Source organism: Felis catus, chromosome D1 (assembly GCF_018350175.1).
Source record: "Felis catus isolate Fca126 chromosome D1, F.catus_Fca126_mat1.0, whole genome shotgun sequence".
NCBI lineage: Eukaryota > Metazoa > Chordata > Mammalia > Carnivora > Felidae > Felis > Felis catus.
The window spans coordinates 106684198-106707700 of record NC_058377.1 but is presented as its reverse complement, the minus strand read 5'-3'; the positions used below and the strand labels follow the sequence as shown (position 1 = coordinate 106707700).

The following is a 23503-nucleotide window of genomic DNA, read 5'->3' as shown; positions in this document are numbered from 1 at the left end:
TTTTTTTTGTTAATGTGATGTATCACGTTGATTGATTTGTGAATGTTGAACCAGCCCTGCATCCCAGGAATGAATCCCACTTGATCATGGTGAATAATTCTTTTTATATGCCGTTGAATTCGATTTGCTAGTATCTTATTGAGAATTTTTGCATCCATATTCATCAGGGATATTGGCCTGTAGTTCTCTTTTTTTACTGGGTCTCTGTCTGGTTTAGGAATCAAAGTAATACTGGCTTCATAGAATGAGTCTGGAAGTTTTCCTTCCCTTTCTATTTCTTGGAATAGCTTGAGAAGGATAGGTATTATCTCTGCTTTAAACGTCTGGTAGAACTCCCCTGGGAAGCCATCTGGTCCTGGACTCTTATTTGTTGGGAGATTTTTGATAACCGATTCAATTTCTTCGCTGGTTATGGGTCTGTTAAAGCTTTCTATTTCCTCCTGGTTGAGTTTTGGAAGAGTGTGGGTGTTCAGGAATTTGTCCATTTCTTCCAGGTTGTCCAATTTGTTGGCATATAATTTTTCATAGTATTCCCTGATAATTGCTTGTATCTCTGAGGGATTGGTTGTAATAATTCCATTTTCATTCATGATTTTATCTATTTGGGTCATTTCCCTTTTCTTTTTGAGAAGCCTGGCTAGAGGTTTGTCAATTTTGTTTATTTTTTCAAAAAACCAACTCTTGGTTTCGTTGATCTGCTCTACAGTTTTTTTAGATTCTATATTGTTTATTTCTGCTCTGATCTTTATTATTTCTCTTCTTCTGCTGGGTTTAGGCTGCCTTTGCTGTTCTGCTTCTAGTTCCTTTAGGTGTGCTGTTAGATTTTGTATTTGGGATTTTTCTTGTTTCTTGAGATAGGCCTGGATTGCAATGTATTTTCCTCTCAGGACTGCCTTCGCTGCGTCCCAAAGCGTTTGGATGGTTGTATTTTCATTTTCGTTTGTTTCCATATATTTTTTAATTTCTTCTCTAATTGCCTGGTTGACCCACTCATTCGTTAGTAGGGTGTTCTTTAACCTCCATGCCTTTGGAGGTTTTCCAGACTTTTTCCTGTGGTTGATTTCAAGCTTCATAGCATTGTGGTCTGAAAGTATGCATGGTATAATTTCAATTCTTGTAAACTTATGAAGGGCTGTTTTGTGACCCAGTATATGATCTATCTTGGAGAATGTTCCATGTGCACTCGAGAAGAAAGTATATTCTGTTGCTTTGGGATGCAGAGTTCTAAATATATCTGTCAAGTCCATCTGGTCCAATGTCTCATTCAGGGCCCTTGTTTCTTTATTGACCGTGTGTCTAGATGATCTGTCCATTTCTGTAAGTGGGGTGTTAAAGTCCCCTGCAATTACCACATTCTTATCAATAAGGTTGCTTATGTTTATGAGTAATTGTTTTATATATTTGGGGGCTCCGGTATTCGGCGCATAGACATTTATAATTGTTAGCTCTTCCTGATGGATAGACCCTGTAACTATTATATAATGTCCTTCTTCATCTCTTGTTACAGCCTTTAATTTAAAGTCTAGTTTGTCTGATATAAGTATGGCTACTCCAGCTTTCTTTTGGCTTCCAGTCGCATGATAAATAGTTCTCCATCCCCTCACTCTCAATCTAAAGGTGTCCTCAGGTCTAAAATGAGTCTCTTGTAGACAGCAAATAGATGGGTCTTGTTTTTTTATCCATTCTGATACCCTATGTCTTTTGGTTGGCGCATTTAATCCATTTACATTCAGTGTTATTATAGAAAGATACGGGTTTAGAGTCACTGTGATGTCTGTATGTTTTATGCTTGTAGTGATGTCTCTGGGACTTTGTCTCACAGGGTCCCCCTTAGGATCTCTTGTAGGGCTGGTTTAGTGGTGACAAATTCCTTCAGTTTTTGTTTGTTTGGGAAGACCTTTATCTCTCCTTCTATTCTAAATGACAGACTTGCTGGATAAAGGATTCTCGGCTGCATATTTTTTCTGTCTAGCACCCTGAAAATCTCGTGCCAATTCTTTCTGGCCTGCCAAGTTTCAAAAGAGAGATCAGTCACGAGTCTTATAGGTCTCCCTTTATATGTGAGGGCACGTTTACCCCTTGCTGCTTTCAGAATTTTCTCTTTATCCTTGTATTTTGCCAGTTTCACTATGATATGTCGTGCAGAAGATCGATTCAAGTTACGTCTGAAGGGAGTTCTCTGTGCCTCTTGGATTTCAGTGCCTTTTTCCTTCCCCAGATGAGGGAAGTTCTCAGCTATGATTTCTTCAAGTACCCCTTCAGCACCTTTCCCTCTCTCTTCCTCCTCTGGGATACCAATTATGCGTATATTATTTCTTTTTAGTGTATCACTTAGTTCTCTAATTTTTCCCTCATACTCCTGGATTTTTTTATCTCTCTTTTTCTCAGCTTCCTCTTTTTCCATAACTTTATCTTCTAGTTCACCTATTCTCTCCTCTGCTTCTTCAAGCTGAGCTGTGGTGGTTTCCATTTTGTTATGCATTTCGTTCAAAGCGTTTTTCAGCTCCTCGTGACTGTTCCTTAGTCCCTTGATCTCTGTAGCAAGAGATTCTCTGCTGTCCTGTATACTGTTTTCAAGCCCAGCGATTAATTTTATGACTATTATTCTAAATTCACTTTCTGTTATATCATTTAAATCCTTTTTGATCAGCTCATTAGCTGTTGTTATTTCCTGGAGATTCTTCTGAGGGGAATTCTTCCGCTTGGTCATTTTGGATAGTCCCTGGCGTGGTGAGGACCTGCAGGGCACTTCCCCCGGTGCTGTGGTGTATAACTGGAGTTGGTGGGCGGGGCCCCCAGCCCACCGCTGGGGCCACAGTCAGACTGGTGTGTGCCTTCTCTTCCCCTCTCCTAGGGGCGGGATTCACTGTGGGGTGGTGTGGCCCGTCTGGGCTACTTGCACACAGCCAGGCTTGTGATGCTGGGGATCTGGCATATTAGCTGGGGTGGGTAGGCAAGGTGCACGGGGGCAGGAGGGGCAGGCTTAGATCGCTTCTCCTTAGGTGATCTTCTTCAGGAGGGGCCCTGTGGCAGCGGGAGGGAGTCAGATCCGCTGCCGGAGGTTTTACTCCGCAGCAGCACAGAGTTGGGTGTTTGCGCGGAGCGAGCAAGTTCCCTGGCAGGAACCGGTTCTCTTTGGGATTTTGGCTGGGGGATGGGCGGGGGAGATGGCGCTGGCGAGCGCCTTTGTTCCCCACCAAACTGAGCTCTGTCGTCAGGGGGCTCAGCAGCTCTCCCTCCCTTTGTCCTCCAGCCTTCCCGCTTTCCGAGCAGAGCTGTTAACTTATGACCTCCCAGACGCTAAGTCGCGCTTGCTGTCGGAACACAGTCTGTCCGGCCCCTCCGCTTTTGCCAGCCAGACTCGGGGCTCTGCTTGGCCGGCGAGCCGCCCCTCCGCCCCGGCTCCCTCCCGCCAGTCCGTGGAGCGCGCACCGCCTCGCCGCCCTTCCTACCCTCTTCCGTGGGCCTCTCGTCTGCGTTTGGCTCCGGCGACTCCGTTCTGCTAATCCTCTGGCGGTTTTCTGGGTTATTTAGGCAGGTGTAGGTGGAATCTAAGTGATCAGCAGGACGCGCGGTGAGCCCAGAGTCCTCCTACGCCGCCATCTTGCCGCTTCCCCCCCCTAAAAAGCAATTTTAAAAAGCAAGGGTATAGGGCCACCCGGGTGGCTCAGTCGGTGAAGTGTGCGACTTCGGCTCAGGTCATGATCTCACGGCTTGTGGGTTCAAGCCCGGAGTCGGGCTCTGTGCTGACAGCTCAGAGCCTGGAGCCTGCTTCCGATTCTGTGTCTCCCTCTTTCTCTGCCCCTCCCTCGCTCTCTTTCTCTCTCTCTCTCGGAAATAAATAAACATTAAAAGATTAAAAAAAAAAAAAGAAAGAAAGAAAAAAAAAAGAAAAAAAGCAAGGGCATGATAGACACAAGAGTGAGCAGAGGATACCTCTGGCGGAGGGCGGCAGGGAGATGGGATAAGGGAGGAACACACAGGACCTAGCCTCTCGGTGCTAGGCGTGTTCCCCTTCTTAAGTAGGCAGGTGTATTCACGGGGAGTGATTTTATTATCACGTTTTCACAATTACGTGCATTCCATACGTTTTGTGTATATTACATATTATATGCAATTAATTACAAAATATATAATTTAAGTCATGCAAATAATTTAAAAACCTTGGATCCCTCAAGATGTTAACTCCTGAGCGTGCCTCCCCCAGGCCCTCCTAATCTGGCCTCAATGCATTTGTCGCTCCTTAACGTCTGGCTTCTGCAGCGACGTCGGATAGCACACCCCCGCCTCCGTGCCTACTGGCCCGCGTGGCCTTCCGCCCCACGGATGACCTCCGCCGCCGCCCTCCCCCGCCTTTCCCGGGCCTCCAAGCGCCCGCGTTCGCGCCCTCTCTGTTCCCTCGGCGGTGCGCGCAGCGCCCCGCGCGCCCCCGCCGTTGGCCGCGCGCCCCGCGTTCCGGGATTCGCGCCCTTCCGTCCGCGGCTCCGCCGACCTGGGGCAGAGCCGCCTGGGCCGCGCCGGCGCCGAGCCGCAGCCGCGGGATGGGCCTGAGCCCGGCCGCCCCCGGGAAGAGCAGGCTCCGCCTCTCCCGCTCCCCGGGGCCCCGCCCCAAACCCGCGTCTGGAGCCGCAAGTACGGGGCCCAGCCGTGACCCCGTCGGCCCGGGCGCCGCCGCTGCAACCGGGCCCCTCCCCACCGAGCCGCCGCGCCCCGGCCTGGAGGCCCTACTGGGAGGTTCTCGGACCCCCGCCCCGAGAAGTCACCAGAGTTGTCTTCCAGGCCCCTTCTCGTAGCTACGTGTTGATGGCGCGAAATGCGGGTTAACCGGAACGAGTGCACGCTCGGGAGGGAGCGTTTGATGTTCATTTCATCAGAGCGAGCCCTGCGACTCTGTTTGGGGGCGGAAGGGCTAGCGGGGTGGCAGTCCCGGGCAGGCGGAGTTGAGAACGGCTCTAGGATTCTAGCTCCTCAGAAGCTTCTGCTGCCGGGTTTAGTCCCGGGATTTCTGGGCTCTCCCTCCACCTTCTTCCCCATTCTATCCCGGAGAGTTCCAAAGTCTTTCCTAACCGGAGGAGCCGAGACCTCTCCAGCACCTAGTCCCACAGCCCCCTTCGTTTACCCCCCAAATTGACTGAGGGCTGACCAGGCCAGGCTGGAGCTCGGAGCCACCTTCACAGAGATGTCCGAGGCGCTGCCTCCAACTCTCCCTTCACAGATTTCACGGTCTGTAGGAGGCAGTTGTGGTTTAAATAGCATCTTCCCTCCCCTCTCCCCCTTAGAAATATCCTCTCAAGCGTTGGTCCAGCTCTCTCCCAAGCACCTGCAGCAGGGAACCTCAGAACTGGACAGAAGCGTCCAGGAGGGGTAAGAGTCACCCTATGGAGGGACTGGCTTTTAGGGTGGGGAGAGCCTTTTGAAGAACTGACTTTGACGGCAGCTCTTATAATTCCGGAGATGGTTTTCAGAGGCACCAGCCTACCATTAACCAGTAAACGGAAGGCTCAAAGGCTCGCGTGCTCCTAATAATAACCAGATTGTGACCAGGGCTTGGGGCCACTGACAGGACCTGCCTTGCGGCAGTTCTAGTCACAATGTCTTGCCCAGAGCCCTGAGGACAGAATCGCTTTAGAAGAACGCTTACAATGTGGCCAGTTGGTCTCACTAATGAATGATGAAATCTTCTTGCAAATTTCCTTAATTCACTTTAATTGAAAACACAGTTTGCTTCTTTTGAAGATTTTAAGGGTCTAAAAGTTCCCCAAAGAGCTGTGTTGAAAAGGAGGGGTTCTGTCCACTCCCATACACTATACTTTGGAGAAGGGGTGAAGCATAGGGAAAGGTCAAGAAAATGCCATTTTTTGGGTTGGTGATGTACCAGACGTGTACATATGGTCGCTCATTTAACTCTCTTGGGAATTCTGAGAAAAATACTTTCTTCTCTGTTTTATAGATAATCAAACTGATGTTCAGACAGATTTATTTACTAGCTCAAGGTTGGACAGCAAATATCAGAGCCAGGATTCAAACCCAGGTCTTTTTTTTTTTTTTTTTTTTTAAGATTTTTATTTTTGGGGGGGGGCACCTGGGTGGTTCAGTTGGTTGAGTGTCCCAACTTTGGCTCAGGTCATGATCTCACTGTTCGTGAGTTCGAGCTCCCTATCAGGCTTTGTGCTGACAGCTCAGAGCCTGCTTCAGATTCTGTCTCCTTCTCTCTCTGCCCCTCCCCCACTCACACTCTGTCTCCAAAATAAATACTAAAAATTTTTTGTAAAGATTTTATTTTATTTTTATTTAAAAAAATTTTAAAGTTTGTTTGTTTATTTATTTATTTATTTATTTATTTATTTATTTATTTATTTGACAGAGACAGAGACAGCGTGAGTGGGGGAGGAGCGGGGGGGGGGGGTGGTGGGAAAGAGAGAATCCTAAACAGGCTCCATACTGTCAGCACATAATCGGATGCGGGGCTCGAACTCACAAGATCGTGAGATCATGACCTGAGCTGAAACCGAGAGTTGGATGCTCAACTGACTGAGCCATCCAGGCTCCTCAAAGATTTTTTTTTTTTTTTTGAAGTGATCTCCAAACCCAATGTAGGGATTGAACTCACAACCCTGAGATTAGGAGTCACGTGCTCCTAAGGCTCTACCGACTGAGCCAGCCATGTGTCTTTTTGACCCCAATATATTTCACCACACTATCCCAAAGCCTATTCCTCCCTTTGGTTTCAGCCCTCTCCTGCAACATTTTGTTTAAGGGACAAAATCTACTGATTTCTTTCATGACACTTGCAGTTACACTGTTGTGGCCTAATGAGATTTCTCAGAAATATGGAGCAAGTTGTTGGAAGAAACAGCTCAAAAGTTCAAGGGGCTTGCCTCTCACAGCTGGACCAGAAGAGAGAAGGGAGGGAGCAGGGTTCTACTGCATTTCATTAGAAGCCATTATGTACTATTACCAGTTTTTTAAAGCTATGTGCAAGTGTCCCTTTGATAAGTAAGATTATCAGCAATTTAAAAAAAAATCCTGAGAGCTACTCATTGCTATCATTAGCATTTTAAACAATCGTCTGAAAAGCAGTAAATGGCAGTGATTTTGTACGACAGCTAAATGCGTGATCGCAGAAACAAGCCTTGGGGAAAATGTTTCCTAGAATCTGAAAATTGAAAGGTATCTTAAAATCGCACATCTGAAGTGATGCAGAATTTCCGGTATTTGTGAAATAGTGTGATTTGTTAACAACGTGATCCCAACATTCATTTAGGGAGGAGCCCGGAGTTAACTTGGAGACCACACCCAACCAGAAAAGAGCAGAGTCACATTCAACCCCGAAGCCTGAGAGCGCAAGCAACTTAGCAAAGCAAGCCGCCGAGGTGGGCATCACAAGAATTCTTAAAAAAAAAAAAAAAAAAATTTTTTAACGTTTATTTCTGAGACAGAGAGAGACAGAGCATGAACGGGGAGGGTCAGAGAGAGAGGGAGACACAGAATCGGAAACAGGCTCCAGGTTCTGAGCCATCAGCCCAGAGCCTGACGTGGGGCTCGAACTCACGGACCGCGAGATCGTGACCTGGCTGAAGTCGGACGCTTAACCAACTGAGCCACCCAGGCACCCCAAGAGTTCTTAGCGCGTATCTTTAACGTGCCTGTGGCTTCTCTGCAGACTGTGTTTTACTTTATTTAGACTGTGTGGTAGGTTGAACTGCCTAGCGACTTGGGATGTTGGATATGCCTTCAAAAATTCTTTAAACACAGCTTTGTTGAACTCTTCATTGAACTTTATTGAGGTATAAATGACATGCAATAAATTGCACGTATTTAGAATATATAGAGTTGGATGTGTTGTGACATATGGGTGCACCCACGAGACCATCACTGTAATCAAGATAATGAACATCTCCATAACTTACGAAACTTTGTTTCCCTTTGTAAATCCACCCCCCCTCACCTGCATCCCCAGGAATCACCTGATCTGCTTTATGTCACTGTATATTAATTCGCATTTTCTAGACATTTATGTAAAGGAAATCATATCGTACATGCCCTTTTTGTCCATCTCCTTTCACATGATTTCATGTAATTATTTAAAGTTGTATCCAGGGGCGCCTGGGTGGCTCAGTCAGTTAAGTGTCTGACTTTGGCTCACGTCATGATCTCGTGGCTCGTGAGTTCGAGCCCCCCGTCGGGCTTTGTGCCGACAACTCTTCAGATTCTGTCTCTGTCTCTCTCTGCCCCTTCCCCCGCTCACTCACTGTCTCTCTCTCAAATATAAATAGACATTAAAAACAATTAAGTTGTATCCATATTGTTGGGTGTTATTAATAGTGGATTCCTTTTTACTACTGAGTAGTATTCCATTTTTTTTTCATTCACCTTTTGATGGGCATTTGAGCTGTTCCCAGTCTCTGGCTCTTACAAATAAAGCTTCTGTGGACATTTGTGCACAAGTCATTGTACAGACATATGCTGTCTTTTCTCTTGGGTGAATATGTAGGAATGAAATGGCTAGATCGTACGGTAGATGTATGTTTAACTCACTGTTTTCCAAACTGATTGTGCCATTTTTTACATTCCCACCAGAAGTGTGTGAACGTTCAAGTTCCTCCGTGTCCTCGTCAGCATTTGGTATAGTTAGTGTCTAATGTTAGCTATCCTAATAAGTATGTAGGGATCTCATTGTGGTTTTAATTTGTATTTCCCTAGTGACTAATGATATTGCACATCTTTTCATGTGTTTATTTGCCATTCACATATATCCTACTTGGTGAAGTGTCCAAATCTTTTGCCCATTGTTTGCCTTGGGTTTGTGTGTTTGGGAGTTCTTCAGAAATTCTGTGTGCAAGCCCTTCATCAGATACGTGCTTTGCAGTATTCTCTCTTGAGCAGGGGAGTGGGGTAGAGGGAGAAAGAGAGAATATCAGGGCCTGATCCCACCACTCCAGGATCACAACCTGAGCTGAAATCAAGAGTTGGACACTCAGCCGACTGAGCTACTCAGCTACCCCTAGATATTTTAAAGTTTTAGTTTTGTTTTTTTTTTACATTTACATTTACATCTTTGATACATATTGAGCTATATGGTGTGAGGTACAGATTGAAGTTTTGTTTTGTTTTGTTTTCCTTATGAATATCCTGTTGTGTTGGCACCATTTGTTGAAAAGACCATTCTTTCTCCATTGAGTTGTCTTTGTACCTGCGTAAAACCCAGTTATCTATGTACTGTAAGTCTCTTCTGGAGCTCTCTGTTTTGTTCTGTTGATCCTACTTGTCTTTTGTGGGGCTAGTACCGTACTATTTTAATTACTATAGCTTTATAATAACTCCTAAAATCAAGTAATGTTAGTCCTCCAACTACAGAGGACTCTACAGAAAGCCTTCCGAGATTTTGATGGGAATCACATCAAACCTTTAAGAGAATTGATGTCTTAACAATATTGAGTCTCCTGTCCCATGAGCAAGATGTGCTATTTATTTCTGTCATTTCCCTCAGCAATGGTTTATAAATTTCAGCATACAGATCTAGCACCTCTTTTGAAAGATTTTCGGATCTTTGGTCAGTATTTAATATTTTTTGATACCCCTGAAAAAGCTTAAAATTTTTTTTCAGATTTCAATTTTGAAAATTTAAACCGAAAAAAATGTTAATTTCTGACCGTTTGTTGCTAGTAATTGGAAATACTTTTTAAGTTTATTTATTCATTTTGAGACTGCACGCGTGTGAGACAGGGCATGAGCAGGGGAGGGGCAGAGAGAGAGGGAGAGAGAGAATCCCAAGCAGGCTCCGTGCTGTCAGCATGGAGCCCAGGATGGGGCTCGATCCTATGAACCATGAGATCATGACCTGAGCGGAAATCAAGAGTCAGACCCTTACCCAACCGAGCCCCCCACAATTGACTTTTGTAGATTTACCTTGAACCTTACTTACTTGCTTTAGTATTCTTTGGGGGGTAGATTCCAATAGACCTTTTACATAGGTGATCACATCATCTGCAAATAAAGACGGTTTGGCATTTTCTTTTCTAATCTGGATGCCTTTATTTATTTTTTGTCTTCAATTGCACTAGCTGGGAATTTCAGCACAATGCTTAATAGCAGGGTGCCAGCAGATGTTTGTCTCATTCTTCAACTTAAAGGGAAAACATCCAGTCTTTACCATTTAACATGATGTAAGCTGTAGGTTTTTCATAGAGCCATTTTATCAGATCTTTTCATCCCTTTTTAAATTTGTTGAGAGCTTTTTTTTTTTTTAAATCAGGAATAGACATTGAACTTTAACAAGTGCTTTTTCTGTACCTATTGAGATCACAGTTTTCCTTTTTTAGTTTGAATTACACTGAGTGGTGCTCAAATGTTCTAACAACCCTGAAATACTGGGTTGGGGGGGGGGGGAACCCACACATGGCCGTGATATATCCTTTTATTACATTGTTTGATTCGATTTATAGAATTTGGCTTAGAATTTTTGTATTTATATTCATAAAGGATATTGATCTGTGATTTTATTTTCTTGTAATTGGCTGGTTCTGTATTAGGGTAATGCTCGCCTTATGGATTGAGTTTGGAAGTATTCTCACTTCACAATATTCTGTGTAGGATTCATATCATTTCTTCCTTTCATGGTTGGTAGAATTTACCAGTGAAGTCATTTGGGCTTAGAGTTTTCTTTGTGGGAAGAATTTTAATTACAAGGCTACAAGAATTTTAACTACAAACCCTTGGTAGATATGGGGTGGTCACGTGATCTGTTTCTTCATGAGTGAGCTTTAATGGCTTGTGTCTTCAAAGAATCTCCGCTGTTCTTATAATTTGTCAAATTTATGGGCATAAAGTTGTTTGTAATATTCCCTTACTGCCCATTTACTATCTGCAGAATGTGTAATAATGTCATCTCTCTCATCCCTGATATTGGTAACTTTCGTCTTCTCTTTATTTTTCTAATCAGTTTGGTTAGAGTTTTATCAATTTTATTGGTTTTCTCGAAGACCTCGCTTATGATTTCATTGATTTTCTTTTATTGTTTTCTATTTTCTGTATCTCTGCTGCTGCCCCATTTGTTATTTCCTTTCTTCTCCTTACTTTGGTGTTATTTCACAATTCTTATTTATTTATTTGTTTATTTTTTTGAGACAGAGAGAGAGAGAGTGTGTGTGTGTGTGTGTGTGTGAGTAGGGGAGCGGTAGAGGGAGAGAGAGAGAATCTTAAGCCGGTTCCACGCCCAGTGCAGAGCCTGACATGGGGTTCAAACTCTCGACCATGAGGTCATGACCTGGGTTGAAATCAGGAGTCGGTGGCTTAACTAACTGAGCCACCCAGGCACCCCTCACATTTCTTTGTTAATGTCTTAAGGTGGAAGTGGAGGTCATTGATTTCAGACCTTTCTTCCTTTCTATTATAGGCATTTATGACTATAAACTTCCCCGTTTAACACACTTCATATGGTTTGAATCCATTTGAAATTTATTGAGACTTGCTTTATGGCCCGAAATATGGTCCATCTTGGTAAATGTTCTGTTAGCTCTTGAGAAGACTGTGTATTTTGCTATTATTGGTTGGGGTATGCTATAAATATCAGTTAGGTCAAGTTGGTTCATAGTGTTATTCAGGTCTTATGTTGATATTTTTCTATTAATTACATGGAGGAGTATGAAATTTCTGAATATGATTATGGATCTGTTTCTTTCTCCTTGCAGTTTTATCAGTTCATTCTTGATGAATCATGGGGCCTGTTATTAGACATGTAGACAGTTAGGGTTATTATTTATTCTTGATAAACTGATTCCCTTATTATGAAATTACTTTCTTTATCACTAGTAATATTCTTTGCTTTGAAATCTACTTTGTCTGATAGTAAGCCACTCTAGCTTCCTTTCTTTTTTTATTTATGTTTATTTTTTATTTTTTATTTATTTTTTTATGTTTTTATTTCTGAGAGAGAGAGAGAGAGAGAGAGAGAGGGACTGAGCACGAGTGGGGGAGGAGCAGAGAGAGAGGGAGACACAGAATTCGAAGCAGGCTCCAGGCTCTGAGCTGACAGCAGAGAGCCTGATGCGGGGCTCGAACCCACGAACCATGAGATCATGACCTGAGCCAAAGTCGGACTCTCAACCAACTGAGCCACCCAGGCGCCCCAGTATAACTTCCTTTCAATTAGTGCTAGCATAGCATAAAATTTTCTTGCTTTTGCTTGTAACCTATTTATGCATTTATATTTCAAATATGTTTCTTGTACGCAGCATGGAGTTGGGTTTTGCTTTTTAATCCAATCTAACAGTCTCTACCTTGGTTTTTTTTTTTTTTTTTTTTTTATGTTTATTTATTTTTGAGAAAGAGAACACGAGCAGGGGAGGGGCAGAGAGAGAGGGGGACCAAGGATCTGAAGCGGCTCTGCACTGACAGCAAAGAGCCCGACGTGGGGCTAGAACTCACAAACCCTGAGATTATGACCTGAGCCAAAGTCGGACGCTTAACTGACTGAGCCACCCAGGTGCCCCAAACTTTACCCTTTTAAAGTGTATAATTATAATGCACAGGTTTTTACTACATTCAGAGTTGTGTAGCCATTGTCACTAAAAAAATCTTAGAACTTTCTCAATACTCTCAAAAACCTCTCTGCCCATTACCAGTCACTTCCCAGTTTCCCCCTGTCCTAGTACCTGGGAACCCTACTTTTTGTCTCTATGGATTGACCTATTCTGAAATTCATATGTGGTTTTTTGTGTCTGGCTTCTTTGACTTAACGTTTATGAGGTTTGTCCATGTTGTAACATGTAGCGGCCCTTCATTCATGTTTATTGGTGAATAATATTCCATTGTTTGTATAGACCACGTTTTGTTTAGCCATCCATCAGTTGATGGACATTTAGGTTGTTTCCATCTTTTGGCCATTGTGAATATCGCTGCTACGAACATTCATGTACAAGTGTGGACATAGGTTTTCAGTTCTCTTGGATGTAAGTTACCTTTTATTTTAAATTACAGTTTTTTTTAAACGTTTATTTATTTTTGAAGGAGAGAGAGAGAGAGAGAGAGACAGAGTGCAAGGGGAGGAGGGGCATAGAGAGAGGGTGACACAGACTCAGAAACAGGCTCCAGGCTCTGAGCTGTCAGCACAGAGTCCGATGGGGGGGTTCGAACCCACAAACTGCGAGATCATGACCTGAGTCAAAGTCGGATGCTCAACCGACTGAGCCACCCGGGCGCCCCCAGTCAGCTGCCTTTGAAAAGAATTGAAGTTACAAGAAAAACATGAAGAGATTGGACCCAGTGTTTTTGAAGGTATCTTCTAGAGGTGGTTTTAGTGTGATATGATTCTAGGTGCTGAGAGTTGGCTGCAGAAGTTGACTATCCCAGTTACCGTGGGTTCATTAAGACCCTCTGCATTGTACTCGCTTAAAGGAGGTGAGGCTTTTGACCTCTTTAGTCAAATAATGATCCTGACGGTCAAAGGTTTTTATTTCTCATTATGTGATAGAAGAGGATAGGGTCAATTGATTCCATGAAAGAAGAGGAAAGTGCCAATCGAGTTGGTCTTAGTTATATTGTTCAGGAATGTAGCATTGTCGATGATTAGAACATTATTACCAGGCCAATGGATGATCAAGTCCAGCCACCAATAAGAATTTCCATTTCTCCTTGAAGGGTATTTTGACAAGACACTATGCCAACTTCCAGAATGTTTCAAGACCATTTTGTTCAAATGGTGCTCAAAGGACTGACTTAGCTTAACAGAGCAGAGCAAGTAGGTAGCAGTCATAAATGTTCACGAAGCCCCCATATTGCACAATATATAACAAGGTTGATATTTTTGTAAGTGTTTTCAGCTTAGTACTTTACCAAGTCAGACTCTTTAGCAAGCTTTATGATGCGGGAAGTTGCTGTTGCCCTTCTAGCTGCGGGGAGGACATCACCTTCGACATTTTAGAAGATTGTTTTTATTTTTATTATTTTTTTTGTATTTATTTAATTTTTTATTTTTTAAAATTTTTTTTATTTATTTTTGAGACAGAGAGAGACAGAGCATGAGCAGGGGAGGGGCAGAGAGAGAGAGAGGGAGACACAGAATCAGAAGCAGGCTCCAGGCTTCGAGCTGTCAGCACATAGCCCGATGTGGGGCTTGAACTCACAAGCTGTGAGATCATGACCTGAGCTGAAGTTGGGCACTTAACCAACTGAGCCACCCAGGCGCCCCACAATCTTGCATTTTTAAGGGTAGGCTCTGGAATCTCATTTGATAACACTATAAGCAAAAAGCAGGTCTGTAGGACTCAATGTTACTGGCAAAAATGTAGTAAGAGATGAATAGGATTTTACTTAATAGCAGTGAAATAAGGACTATCGAAGTTTCCTTGGCTACATTTAAAAAAAAAATTTTTTTTTTAACGTTTATTTATTTTTGAGACAGAGAGACAGAGCATGAACGGGAGAGGGTCAGAGAGAGAGGGAGACACAGAATCTGAAACAGGCTCCAGGCTCTGAGCTGTCAGCACAGAGCCCGATGCGGGGCTCGAACTCATGGACCGCGAGATCATGACCTAAGTCGAAGTCAGACGCTTAACTGACTAAGCCACCCAGGCCCCCCACCCCCCCCTTTTTTTTTATTTAGCAGAGATCTGGAAGGATCCTTGCCCTCAAGGCCCTCACAGACTGTGTGGGGAAACAGGAAGTAGATAAGGCTTACATTACAATGTGATAAGCAACATTATCATGGGTCCTTGTAGGAGACTTTGTATATCATTGATACATGGTTTCATTCACTTCCCCCGTTTTAGAGAGTCCGGCTCTGGGTTTTATTTCTGAGATGTTGTCGGGGGGTCAGGGTCAGAGCCTAAAGTGGAATTCCTAATATTTGTGTCTTGAGGATTTTCTTACGCCGCTGGCTTTCCACATCCGCTCTAATACCTGGTCAGGGGTTGACCTGAGAGTCCATGCATTCTAGAAAAGGTCCCAAGGCTTCACCTTTTTACTCCTAGGAGTTCAAATTCTTGCTCTTACCTTATGATTTTGCTCTTGCAGGCAGGAACAAACCCTCGACCCACTGCCCTACCACATCTGTCAGATTGATAAAACTTTCAGAAACATTATCCCGGGGCCTTACAAAATACCGGTTTTTCTCAGCAGGTGACTAATTCTGGGAGGAGGGTCAGAGCTGGGTTGCCGGTCTCTGCAAAGGGAATAAAAGGCAGGTGGATGGAACGTTTTGAAGTAACATCTGACTCCAAAGAGAGAGAGAGGGCACAGAGACCCTAATCTGGAATTGGAGATTGGAACATCACTTGGGACTGGAGGTTTGTCCCGGAGGCTATAGATGGTTCTATGAGGTCCATGAAATGCTGGGGAGGATAAAGTACAGGGAAAAGGAAGGACAAGACTTTGGAAAAGCCTCCAATGTAGCTATAACACTGGCTGCGATTAGAGTCACCTGGGGAGCGCTTAAAACTCTAGTCCCCAGGCCATACTCCAGATCAGTCTTACTTTTTATTTTTTTAATGTTTATTTATTTTTGAGAGAGAGAGTGTGTGTACGTGGGGAAGGAGCAGACAGAGAGGGAGACACAGAATCCGAAGCAGGCTCCAGGCTCTGAGCTGTCAGCCCCGATGCGGGGCTTGAACCCACGAACCATGAGATCATGACCTGAGCCGAAGCCAGACGCTTAACCGACGGAGCCACCCAGGCGCCCCAGAGTCTTAATTTTTAAAGGTTCCCCAGGTCATTTTCATGTGCAACCAAGGTGGAGACCCAAAGCTCAATAAAATCAATTTAGTGATTTCTTAGAGAAAATCTAGCAAGGGGGTGGTAATTCTTGTTGACTATTGAGTCTGTTGTGAATCACATTCAAGTTTTGACCTTACTACCCCTATCCAGTGATAATACTGCAGGTGAAGAGTGTGAAGGAACAAAAGAAAACTCCTGAAAATTCTAAAATCCCCTCCTCTTCCCCAAAGAAAAGAACCACTGACTAATACCTCTTGTGAATATAGATGTCAAAATCCTCAACAGAATACCAGCAGACTGAATTCGTCAACACAGAAAGAGGATATACACCGTAACTGAGATTTATCCCAGGTGTGCAAGTTGGATATAACACCCTCAAATAAATTAATGTCATACACCATATTAATGAAGGACAGAAATAATGTGGTCTTATCCTTGTACCCAGAAAAGGCAGTTAGCAAAATCAAGGTGAATGACGGGCTGATGGACCCAGGGTTGCCCGGGGCTGGGGTTAGGAGATGGGAAGGTCGACACAGGCACGAGAAATCTCTTCGGATGTTTAGGACAATCCACGTTCTCACTTGGATGGTGGTGATGGTTAAGCAAACTTTGTGAATTTGTAACTTGGAAAAGAAACAGGTGAACCCCCTCCCACCCCCCTTTTACTTCCAGGAGGTTTGGCCCAGGCGAATGGCTGTCCTTCGCCAGGGAAATAGAGCTGGGAACGGGGAGGTGAGCTATAACCTTGAGGAAGTTAGGCTATGTGGGCAAATTGTTGTAAAGTTGGCGTAAATGACAAGCCATGGTAAAGTTGATGGCTCAGTGGGGGTGGTTTGATTGTCTAAACTGGCTCTGACCTTCCTTTCTGGGGGAGGAATCAGGGAACAGACCTTCTTCCCAGGACAAACAGGGATAGTTTGGGAGGGACGCACATTACAGAAGGAGGGATATGGGATAGGAAGGATATGAGAGTTTCTTTCTTTTTCTTTCTTTCTGTTCCTTCCTTCCTTCCTTCCTTCCTTCCTTCCTTCCTTCCTTCCTTCCTTCCTCCCTCCCTTCCTCCCTCCCTCCCTCCCTCCCTTCCTTCCTTTCTCTTTTTCTGCGTCCAGTCAAGAGATGGAAACACACAGTAGGTTAAACGGGGAGATTTACTATAAAGAATTATTAAACTACGTAAGAGTAACTACAGGATATGAAGAAACTTGGGGCGCCTGGGTGGCTCAGTCGGTTAAGCATCTGACTTCGGCTCAGGTCACGATCTCATGGTTGGTGAGTCAGAGCCCTCCATCAGGCTCTCTGCTATCAGCAATGGAGCCTGCTTTGGATTCCCCCCCCCCCGCCCCTCCCCCACTCGTTCTCTCTCTTTCTTTCTCTCTCAAAAATAAATAGACATTAAAAAAAAAAGATATGGGGGCGCCTGGGTGGCGCAGTCGGTTGGGCGTCCGACTTCAGCCAGGTCACGATCTCGCGGTCCGTGAGTTCGAGCCCCGCGTCGGGCTCTGGGCTGATGGCTCAGAGCCTGGAGCCTGTTTCCGATTCTGTGTCTCCCTCTCTCTCTGCCCCTCCCCCGTTCATGCTCTGTCTCTCTCTGTCCCAAAAATAAATTAAAAAAAAAAAAAAAAAGATATGAAGAAACTCAGTATGGTTCTCCCAGGGCTGAGGGAGAAAACTCAAGGAAGGACAGACTTGGGAGGGATTGAGACTCGGTTAGAGAGGTGAGCAGAGAAGTTTGGTTTGGCCAGGCTGGGACGGCACCGCGACTGCTGGGCAAATGCAACCCTTTGGAGTGTGTGTGGGGAGCTGGCATGCAGGGGAGGGGAGGACCCTTTGGACCACAGGTGGTCCACGTGGCCACCTGTAGAGGAAATCAGGACATCAGCAGGTGCAGGAAGTGTCTGGGCACTGATGTCTCCATCAAAAGGGCCCCAGAAGGGTTATTGCCAGGCCAAGGCTGCAAGGTGATGGGGTCGGAGGGATCCGGCTCAGGCAGAGCTCCACTAGAAGTCCTCACACCCACACTACTGACCATCACCCTCCTCACCATCCCCCCACCCCCGCCCCTGCAGGAGAACCCCTTCCACAGTGCTCATTTTCAGGGAGAAAAGTGGAACGTATCGCAGAACTCATCTGGAGGGTGCATTTGGAACCAAGGGGCAATACATTGATAGCTGGCACAGTTAGCCTCTGTGGCTTTCATAACGAGGGTGACAGCAGGAGGGGGGGTGGGTCCTTTGGTCCCGTGTGTGGAGAGAGCTTCTTGCCGCCGGGATTTCTGTAAAGCGATGGAATCTGGTGGCTTTAGGCTGAGCGGTAGCTGCTCTCCAAACCGGGTCCTTGGGCACGTGCAGTTTCTTTCTTCGATCTTATTTCTTCCGTCACAGAGCAAACCAAGACCCAGACCTGGAGACCTGATTGAGATTTTTCGCATCGGCTATGAGCACTGGGCCATCTACGTGGAAGACGACTGTGTGGTCCATCTGGCTCCCCCGAGTAAGAGTGGATACTCTACTGACATGTTGATATTGATATTGAAGTTAGCGGAGTGAAGAGAAATACAGTTAGTTATCATGTTCCTCGGCTGCTGCCTTTCATTAGCCGTAGAATTCTCGAAGCATTACCGGGCCTTAATTGAACTGGGTGATGGAGCCTGATCTCTTGTCTACCAAAACCCACTGAGTGTCCAGCCCTAAGGGAGATGGAAAGTCAGAAAGTGTCCCCCTGTTCCCTGAACCTCAGTCCCCCTTCCTCATATTTCTGAGGGTTCCCCGGGAGGAGTGCAGATGCTTACAGGTTCCGATCGTCCCCAAATGCTGCTTCCGGCTCCCTGATCGCTTGGGCCCCTCCGCCCGCCCTCGACTCCCTGCGCTTTCTACCTGTCCGGGGCTTCTGGGCCTCGTTGTGGACCCAGCTGTTCTTTCATTTGTCAACATTGCCTCCCACAAAGGCTGAGATGAAACTGGCAGCTGATTAAAACTTGAGTGGAGACCTGATGGGAGGAAGCGGGGAAACTGACAGAACAGAATAGGAAACTGACTCAGTTAACTGGTCGCCTGGGGCAAGGGCCCTGGAGGAGCTGGAGAATATGCATATTCTTTGTTGCCTTTGGAATTTTGCATCCTGTGTGAGGACTGCCCGTTCAGGATGGAATTACAGAAGGGCACTGGGACGGCTCACGGCTCTCACTGCCTGGGGCTCCGTCCTCCGCCTTGGGCCCAGCCTCTCACCTGCTGGGACCTTCCAGCAGGGCAGAGCCCCTCTCCCATGCCCCGCCTACACCCGGACAAGGTAAAAAATGCTCCCCGTTACAGTTTCCTCCATCTTTCCTTCCCAGACTGAGTCCGGGAGCCTCCGCCTTGTATAACCAGAGAGGTCGCTAACAGTCACGTCCCCACCCTCCCCGTCAGATCTTCCTCTGAAAATGAATTCTGCTCCTCAGAGCTGAATTCCCTGCTGCCAGCTCTTGTAAAATCAACAGAGAGTCTTCTAATACGGAAGGACAGAACAAGGGACGCTTCTTGTTCTCAGACAACTTTCAGAGGAGGAGGGTACCCACCTTGGCCTATCCATATGGGCTCGGCAGAAACACAGTCTTGGTTTTAGATTGCGACCGTCCTGGTTCTGGGCAGGTGCTTGACCCTCTCTGAGCATCTGTGTCCTCTAAGGACTGAATATGATAACATAACCCCTTTCAAATGTTTCTCTTTTCGAATCCGTGGAATGCTGTTTCCAAATCCCGGTGTTTGAGTGGAGAGAAAGGCATCGTGGTTCTGGCTGGAAGCTGAGTGGGGTAGCAGCGAGAGGCCTGTCTGCTTGGGCTCCCCTGTGCCCAGCGGTGGCTGCAGAGGGAGGCAGGTCACGGAGCCCCACACCCGGGAGCTGACCCTTACCTGTAAGGGTGCTTAGCGCACGTTTGCAAAGATGCTGAAGTCTAGTTAGGAAAGCCAGACTCAAAACTCTTAGGACTCTGTCAGGTCAGTGCAACACAGGATGGAGTCTGGGGCTGTGACATAAGGTTCTTTTGGAGTTTTACAAGAGAGAGAGATTGCTGCGGGGGTTGACGGTGGGGAGTGCGGTGCAGGGTAAAAGTCTTCATGGGCAAGTTGGTCCCGGGCAACTCCTTTCATCTGACTCCCATCCTCTTCCGTGCCTTTTGATTTTTGTTTAAGCATATTTCTTTATTTTGAGAGACAGAACATGAGCGAGGGAGGGGCAGAAAGAGAGAGAGAGAGAGAGAGAGAGAGAGAGAGAATCCCAAGCAGGCTCTGCACAGAGTACAGAGCCCCAGGCGGGGCTCGAACTCACGAACTGTAAGATCCAAGAGTCGGATGCTTAACCGACTGAGCCACCCAGGCGCCCCCTGCCATGCTTTTTATAGATGGTGAAGCCGAGGCCTCGGAGGGAAGCAGCTTGACCAACATCTTGGCCAGAGCCAGTGCTCTGCACACCCCCGCCCCTGCGCCCCCTCCCCCCCCAGCTGTCCCTTGCAGGTTTCCAGCTTGTGTTCATCTGGGTCTCTCTCTAGGTGAGGAATTTGAGGCCGGCAGTATCAGTTCCATCTTCAGCAACCGGGCCGTGGTGAAATACAGTCGCCTGGAGGACGTGCTGCACGGCTGCTCTTGGAAGATCAACAACAAGCTGGATGGGACGTACCTGCCCCTGCCCGTGGACAAGATCGTCCGGCGCACGAAGAAGATGATCAACAAGATGGTGCAGTACAGCCTGATTGATGGGAACTGTGAGCACTTCGTCAACAACCTCAGATACGGTGTGCCCAGGAGCCAGCAGGTAGGGTGCCTTTGGCTCCGCCGGTGGCTGCTTGCTCGGCTCTCCTGGGGCCTTGTCGTCCCAGTCACTGGTCGGAACGGTGCGCGGTGGTTTCGTATTCTTTGTTGCACTACTGGGCTTCTGCTTCTACGGGGCTTTACGGTTCAGGAGGTATTTTCACTGCTAGGAACCCACGGAGGACTGTAGAGCAAGGGCCCTGGGCCGAGTCCCAGCTTGGCCGTGTGTCTCCTTGGTCAAACCATTTTCCTTTCTGAGACTGTTTGTTCTTTTACAGGATGGGGATGAACCGAGGTCCATACTTTATTGTTAAAGCTGCAAACTAGCGGCGACATGTGGCCCGCAGACGTGTTTTGCCTGGACGAGTAGTAGTTTCTTTTTTTTAATTTGAATGACTTGCCAGCATTTTTTTTAATGTTTATTTATTTTTGAGAGAGAGAGAGAGAGAGAGAGTGTGTGTGAGCAGGGGAGGGGCAGAGAGAGAGAAGCAGGCTCCAGGCTCCGTGCTGTCAGCACAGAACCTGACGCGGGGCTCGAACTCACAAAACTGTGAGATCATGACCTGAGTCGAAGTCGGACGCGTAACTGACTGAGCCCCTCAGGTGCCCCAAACAGCATTTAACCACGTAGAGATTTTATATAAAAGGATCTGGATTCACAGCCTCCCTAGAACAACTAATTGATCAGGCCGCCGGGTGCGTATCCCTGCTTGCCAACACTCTGTGGGGCCAAGCGTGTCTGCCTCTTTCGACGGGGTGTGTGTGGCGGGGGTCAGGTATGCCACCTTCCGGTTTCGCCCGCTTAACCTGCCTGGCCAGCCGGGGCTGTGTCTGGGTTTCTGACTTCCCACCACACAGAGTGGAAGTAAATCCAACCAGGCACAGCCCACGTGTTCAAGAGCTTTGAAAACCTGAATATCTGTGACAACTTGAGCGGCCCTTGTTTGTATCCGGTCCTTACTAAAACCCCCTGAGATGAGTGGAGGACGTATTTGTCATCCCCTTTTTCATAGATTAAGAAGTCAGGACTTAAAAACTAAATAAGTAAAAATAAAGATTAATTGTGAGAAGGAAAAAAAAAATACCAAGAGTGAAAGGTAGGACGTGATTTTTCTGCTTTTTTTCCCTATGTTTTTTTATGTTCTCTCCGGCTGCGGGGCTCAAATCCCAGTCTGTCTACTATTGCTGAGCGTGAGCGGGTCACCCAGCCCCCGCCCCTGCCCCCTCTACTTTGTGCACCTTCCCCCTTTGTACTCTGTCCACTCGTGGCCCGTACACGGTTCTTGGGAGGCCTCACTCCAGGGCCGAGGGCTTGGGGGTTCCGGTGTGAAGGATCGCCTGTCCCCTGAGCGTGTGTACGTGACAAGAAGACCCCCAAGGATCAGATGGATTATAGGGGGCCTTTCTCTGGAGTGTGGGCCAAGCTTAGACACTAATTCACTTCGTGACTTTGTCCCAGTGAGTTTCGTCCAAGCGAGTCCCCCCTCCGTGGCTCTCAGATTCCCTGTATGTGGAATGAGGGCCCCTGTGGCTGTGCCGCTCTGAGATCCTTTGCCTCTGAGCCCTACACTGGAGGCAGACCCTGAGCCGAATGGACTCCGAGGGAAGAAGGGGGCCAGGAGCCGTGGATGCCCGTGGGGGAAAGGGAGAGCATCTGCCTCGGCTGTCCATCCCGGGCCATCCTGACCTCTCTCGAATCTTTGGAAATATAGGCCAGCCAGGTCGCTTCCTCCTCTAGAAAAAGACTCCCGGCAGCCCGGTTCCTGAAGGGGAGGGGTGAGGCGTAGGGGTAGGGCGGGGCACAAGCCTCTGAGTGTGAACCCCTCTGCTCTGCAGGTGGAACACGCCCTGATGAAAGGAGCCAAAGCTGCCGGTGTGGTTATTTCAGCTGTGGTGGACAGCATACGGCCCAAGCCTGGCCCCGCCTGAAGGTGCTGGAAATTCCAGGCAGAGGAAGAACGGCTGCCACCAGCAAGGACAATCACAGCCCCTTTCCTCCCCTTGCCTTCTCTCGCCAGAGCTCCTCCCGAGAAAATCGGGAGCTTCTGGAGGAATCTCGAGTGTATCCAATTACCCCTCCAGAAATACATCCAATATATGTGACCATAGATCCGTGGACTCTCGGGGTGAGAAGAACCGAATATTTATTATGCCTCCCCTAGGCGCCAGGCACCGTGCTAGGCATCGTTTCATATACTCGTTTCATTTTATTCTCTGTGGGACGGGTCTTGCTTGTTTCCGAGGCCGACTCTGGTCTGTGATGCCTGAATACCATCTGACACATCCCGGAAACCTCGGCTCGAACATTCCCAGAAACGAAGAGCTCTTTAGAAGTTCTTTTTCTTGAGCTAAACGCCTCCGGGTTTTGCATTCATGCGAATCCTGCTCTTTCTGACCCACAGAGCTGTGCAGGGGGAGGAGGATTTTAAGGGAGCTTGTGACTTGCGATTCAGGGTCCTCGGTGCCTTAATCCGAGAAAATCTTTCTTGGATTTAAAAAAAAATCATACATCAGCCTTGTTCTTCATCGTTTAACCACGCCCCCCCCCCTTAATTTTCTTCTTTTTAAAGTTTTTATTTTTGAGAGAGATTGCGCGTGAAAGCGGGGTAGGAGCAGAGAGAGGGGGAGAGAGGCAGAGAACCTGATGCGGGGCTTGAACTTAGAAACCGTGAGATCATGACCTGGGCTGAAGGCAGACGCTTAACCGACAGAAACACCCAGGCACCCCCCACCCCCCACACTTTCAAGTATAATCAACATCACCATTTACTTTGCTTTTTTTTTTCTACCTTACAATTACCAGGAAATATGAAATTGTTATTTTCACCGATTTCAGATGAATATTTCAAATGATTTACACAGTGGACTTCTGTGTGAACGAGGGAGGGGAAGGAGTGATTTTTGTGTGTCGACTGTTGTTGGTGTGATAGATCTAAAATTATGACCAGGGTGGGGCGCCTGGGTGGCGCAGTCGGTTAAGCGTCCAACTTCAGCCAGGTCACGATCTCGCG

At 46.7% G+C, this 23503-nt stretch overlaps 1 protein-coding gene and 1 long non-coding RNA gene across 2 annotated transcripts; both read left to right on the top strand.

The window, feature by feature from the left end:
* The first annotated feature begins 4473 nt into the window (after positions 1-4473).
* PLAAT5 (phospholipase A and acyltransferase 5) lies at positions 4474-22600 on the top strand. Its single transcript, XM_006937438.5, has 6 exons — positions 4474-4632; positions 5280-5364; positions 7265-7373; positions 18093-18201; positions 20234-20496; positions 22329-22600. Exons 1-6 carry the CDS (start codon positions 4542-4544, stop codon positions 22419-22421), a joined length of 750 nt encoding a protein of 249 aa, XP_006937500.2. The 5' UTR covers positions 4474-4541; the 3' UTR covers positions 22422-22600.
* LOC123380640 lies at positions 14499-17035 on the top strand. The gene is made up of 3 exons (XR_006586671.1): positions 14499-15117; positions 15862-16062; positions 16821-17035. It is a non-coding gene; the product is annotated as an uncharacterized LOC123380640 (long non-coding RNA).
* Positions 22601-23503: the final 903 nt, after the last annotated feature.

Excerpts from the sequence above, each read along its gene's own strand:
- PLAAT5 (XM_006937438.5), top strand. The coding sequence starts at position 4,542 with ATGGGCCTGAGCCCGGCCGCCCCCGGGAAGAGCAGGCTCCGCCTCTCC. Across the intron at positions 4,633-5,279 it reads ACCCGCGTCTGGAGCCGCAA|AAATATCCTCTCAAGCGTTG; the intron begins GTACGGGGCCCA and ends TCTCCCCCTTAG. Across the intron at positions 18,202-20,233 it reads GGTCCATCTGGCTCCCCCGA|GTGAGGAATTTGAGGCCGGC; the intron begins GTAAGAGTGGAT and ends GTCTCTCTCTAG.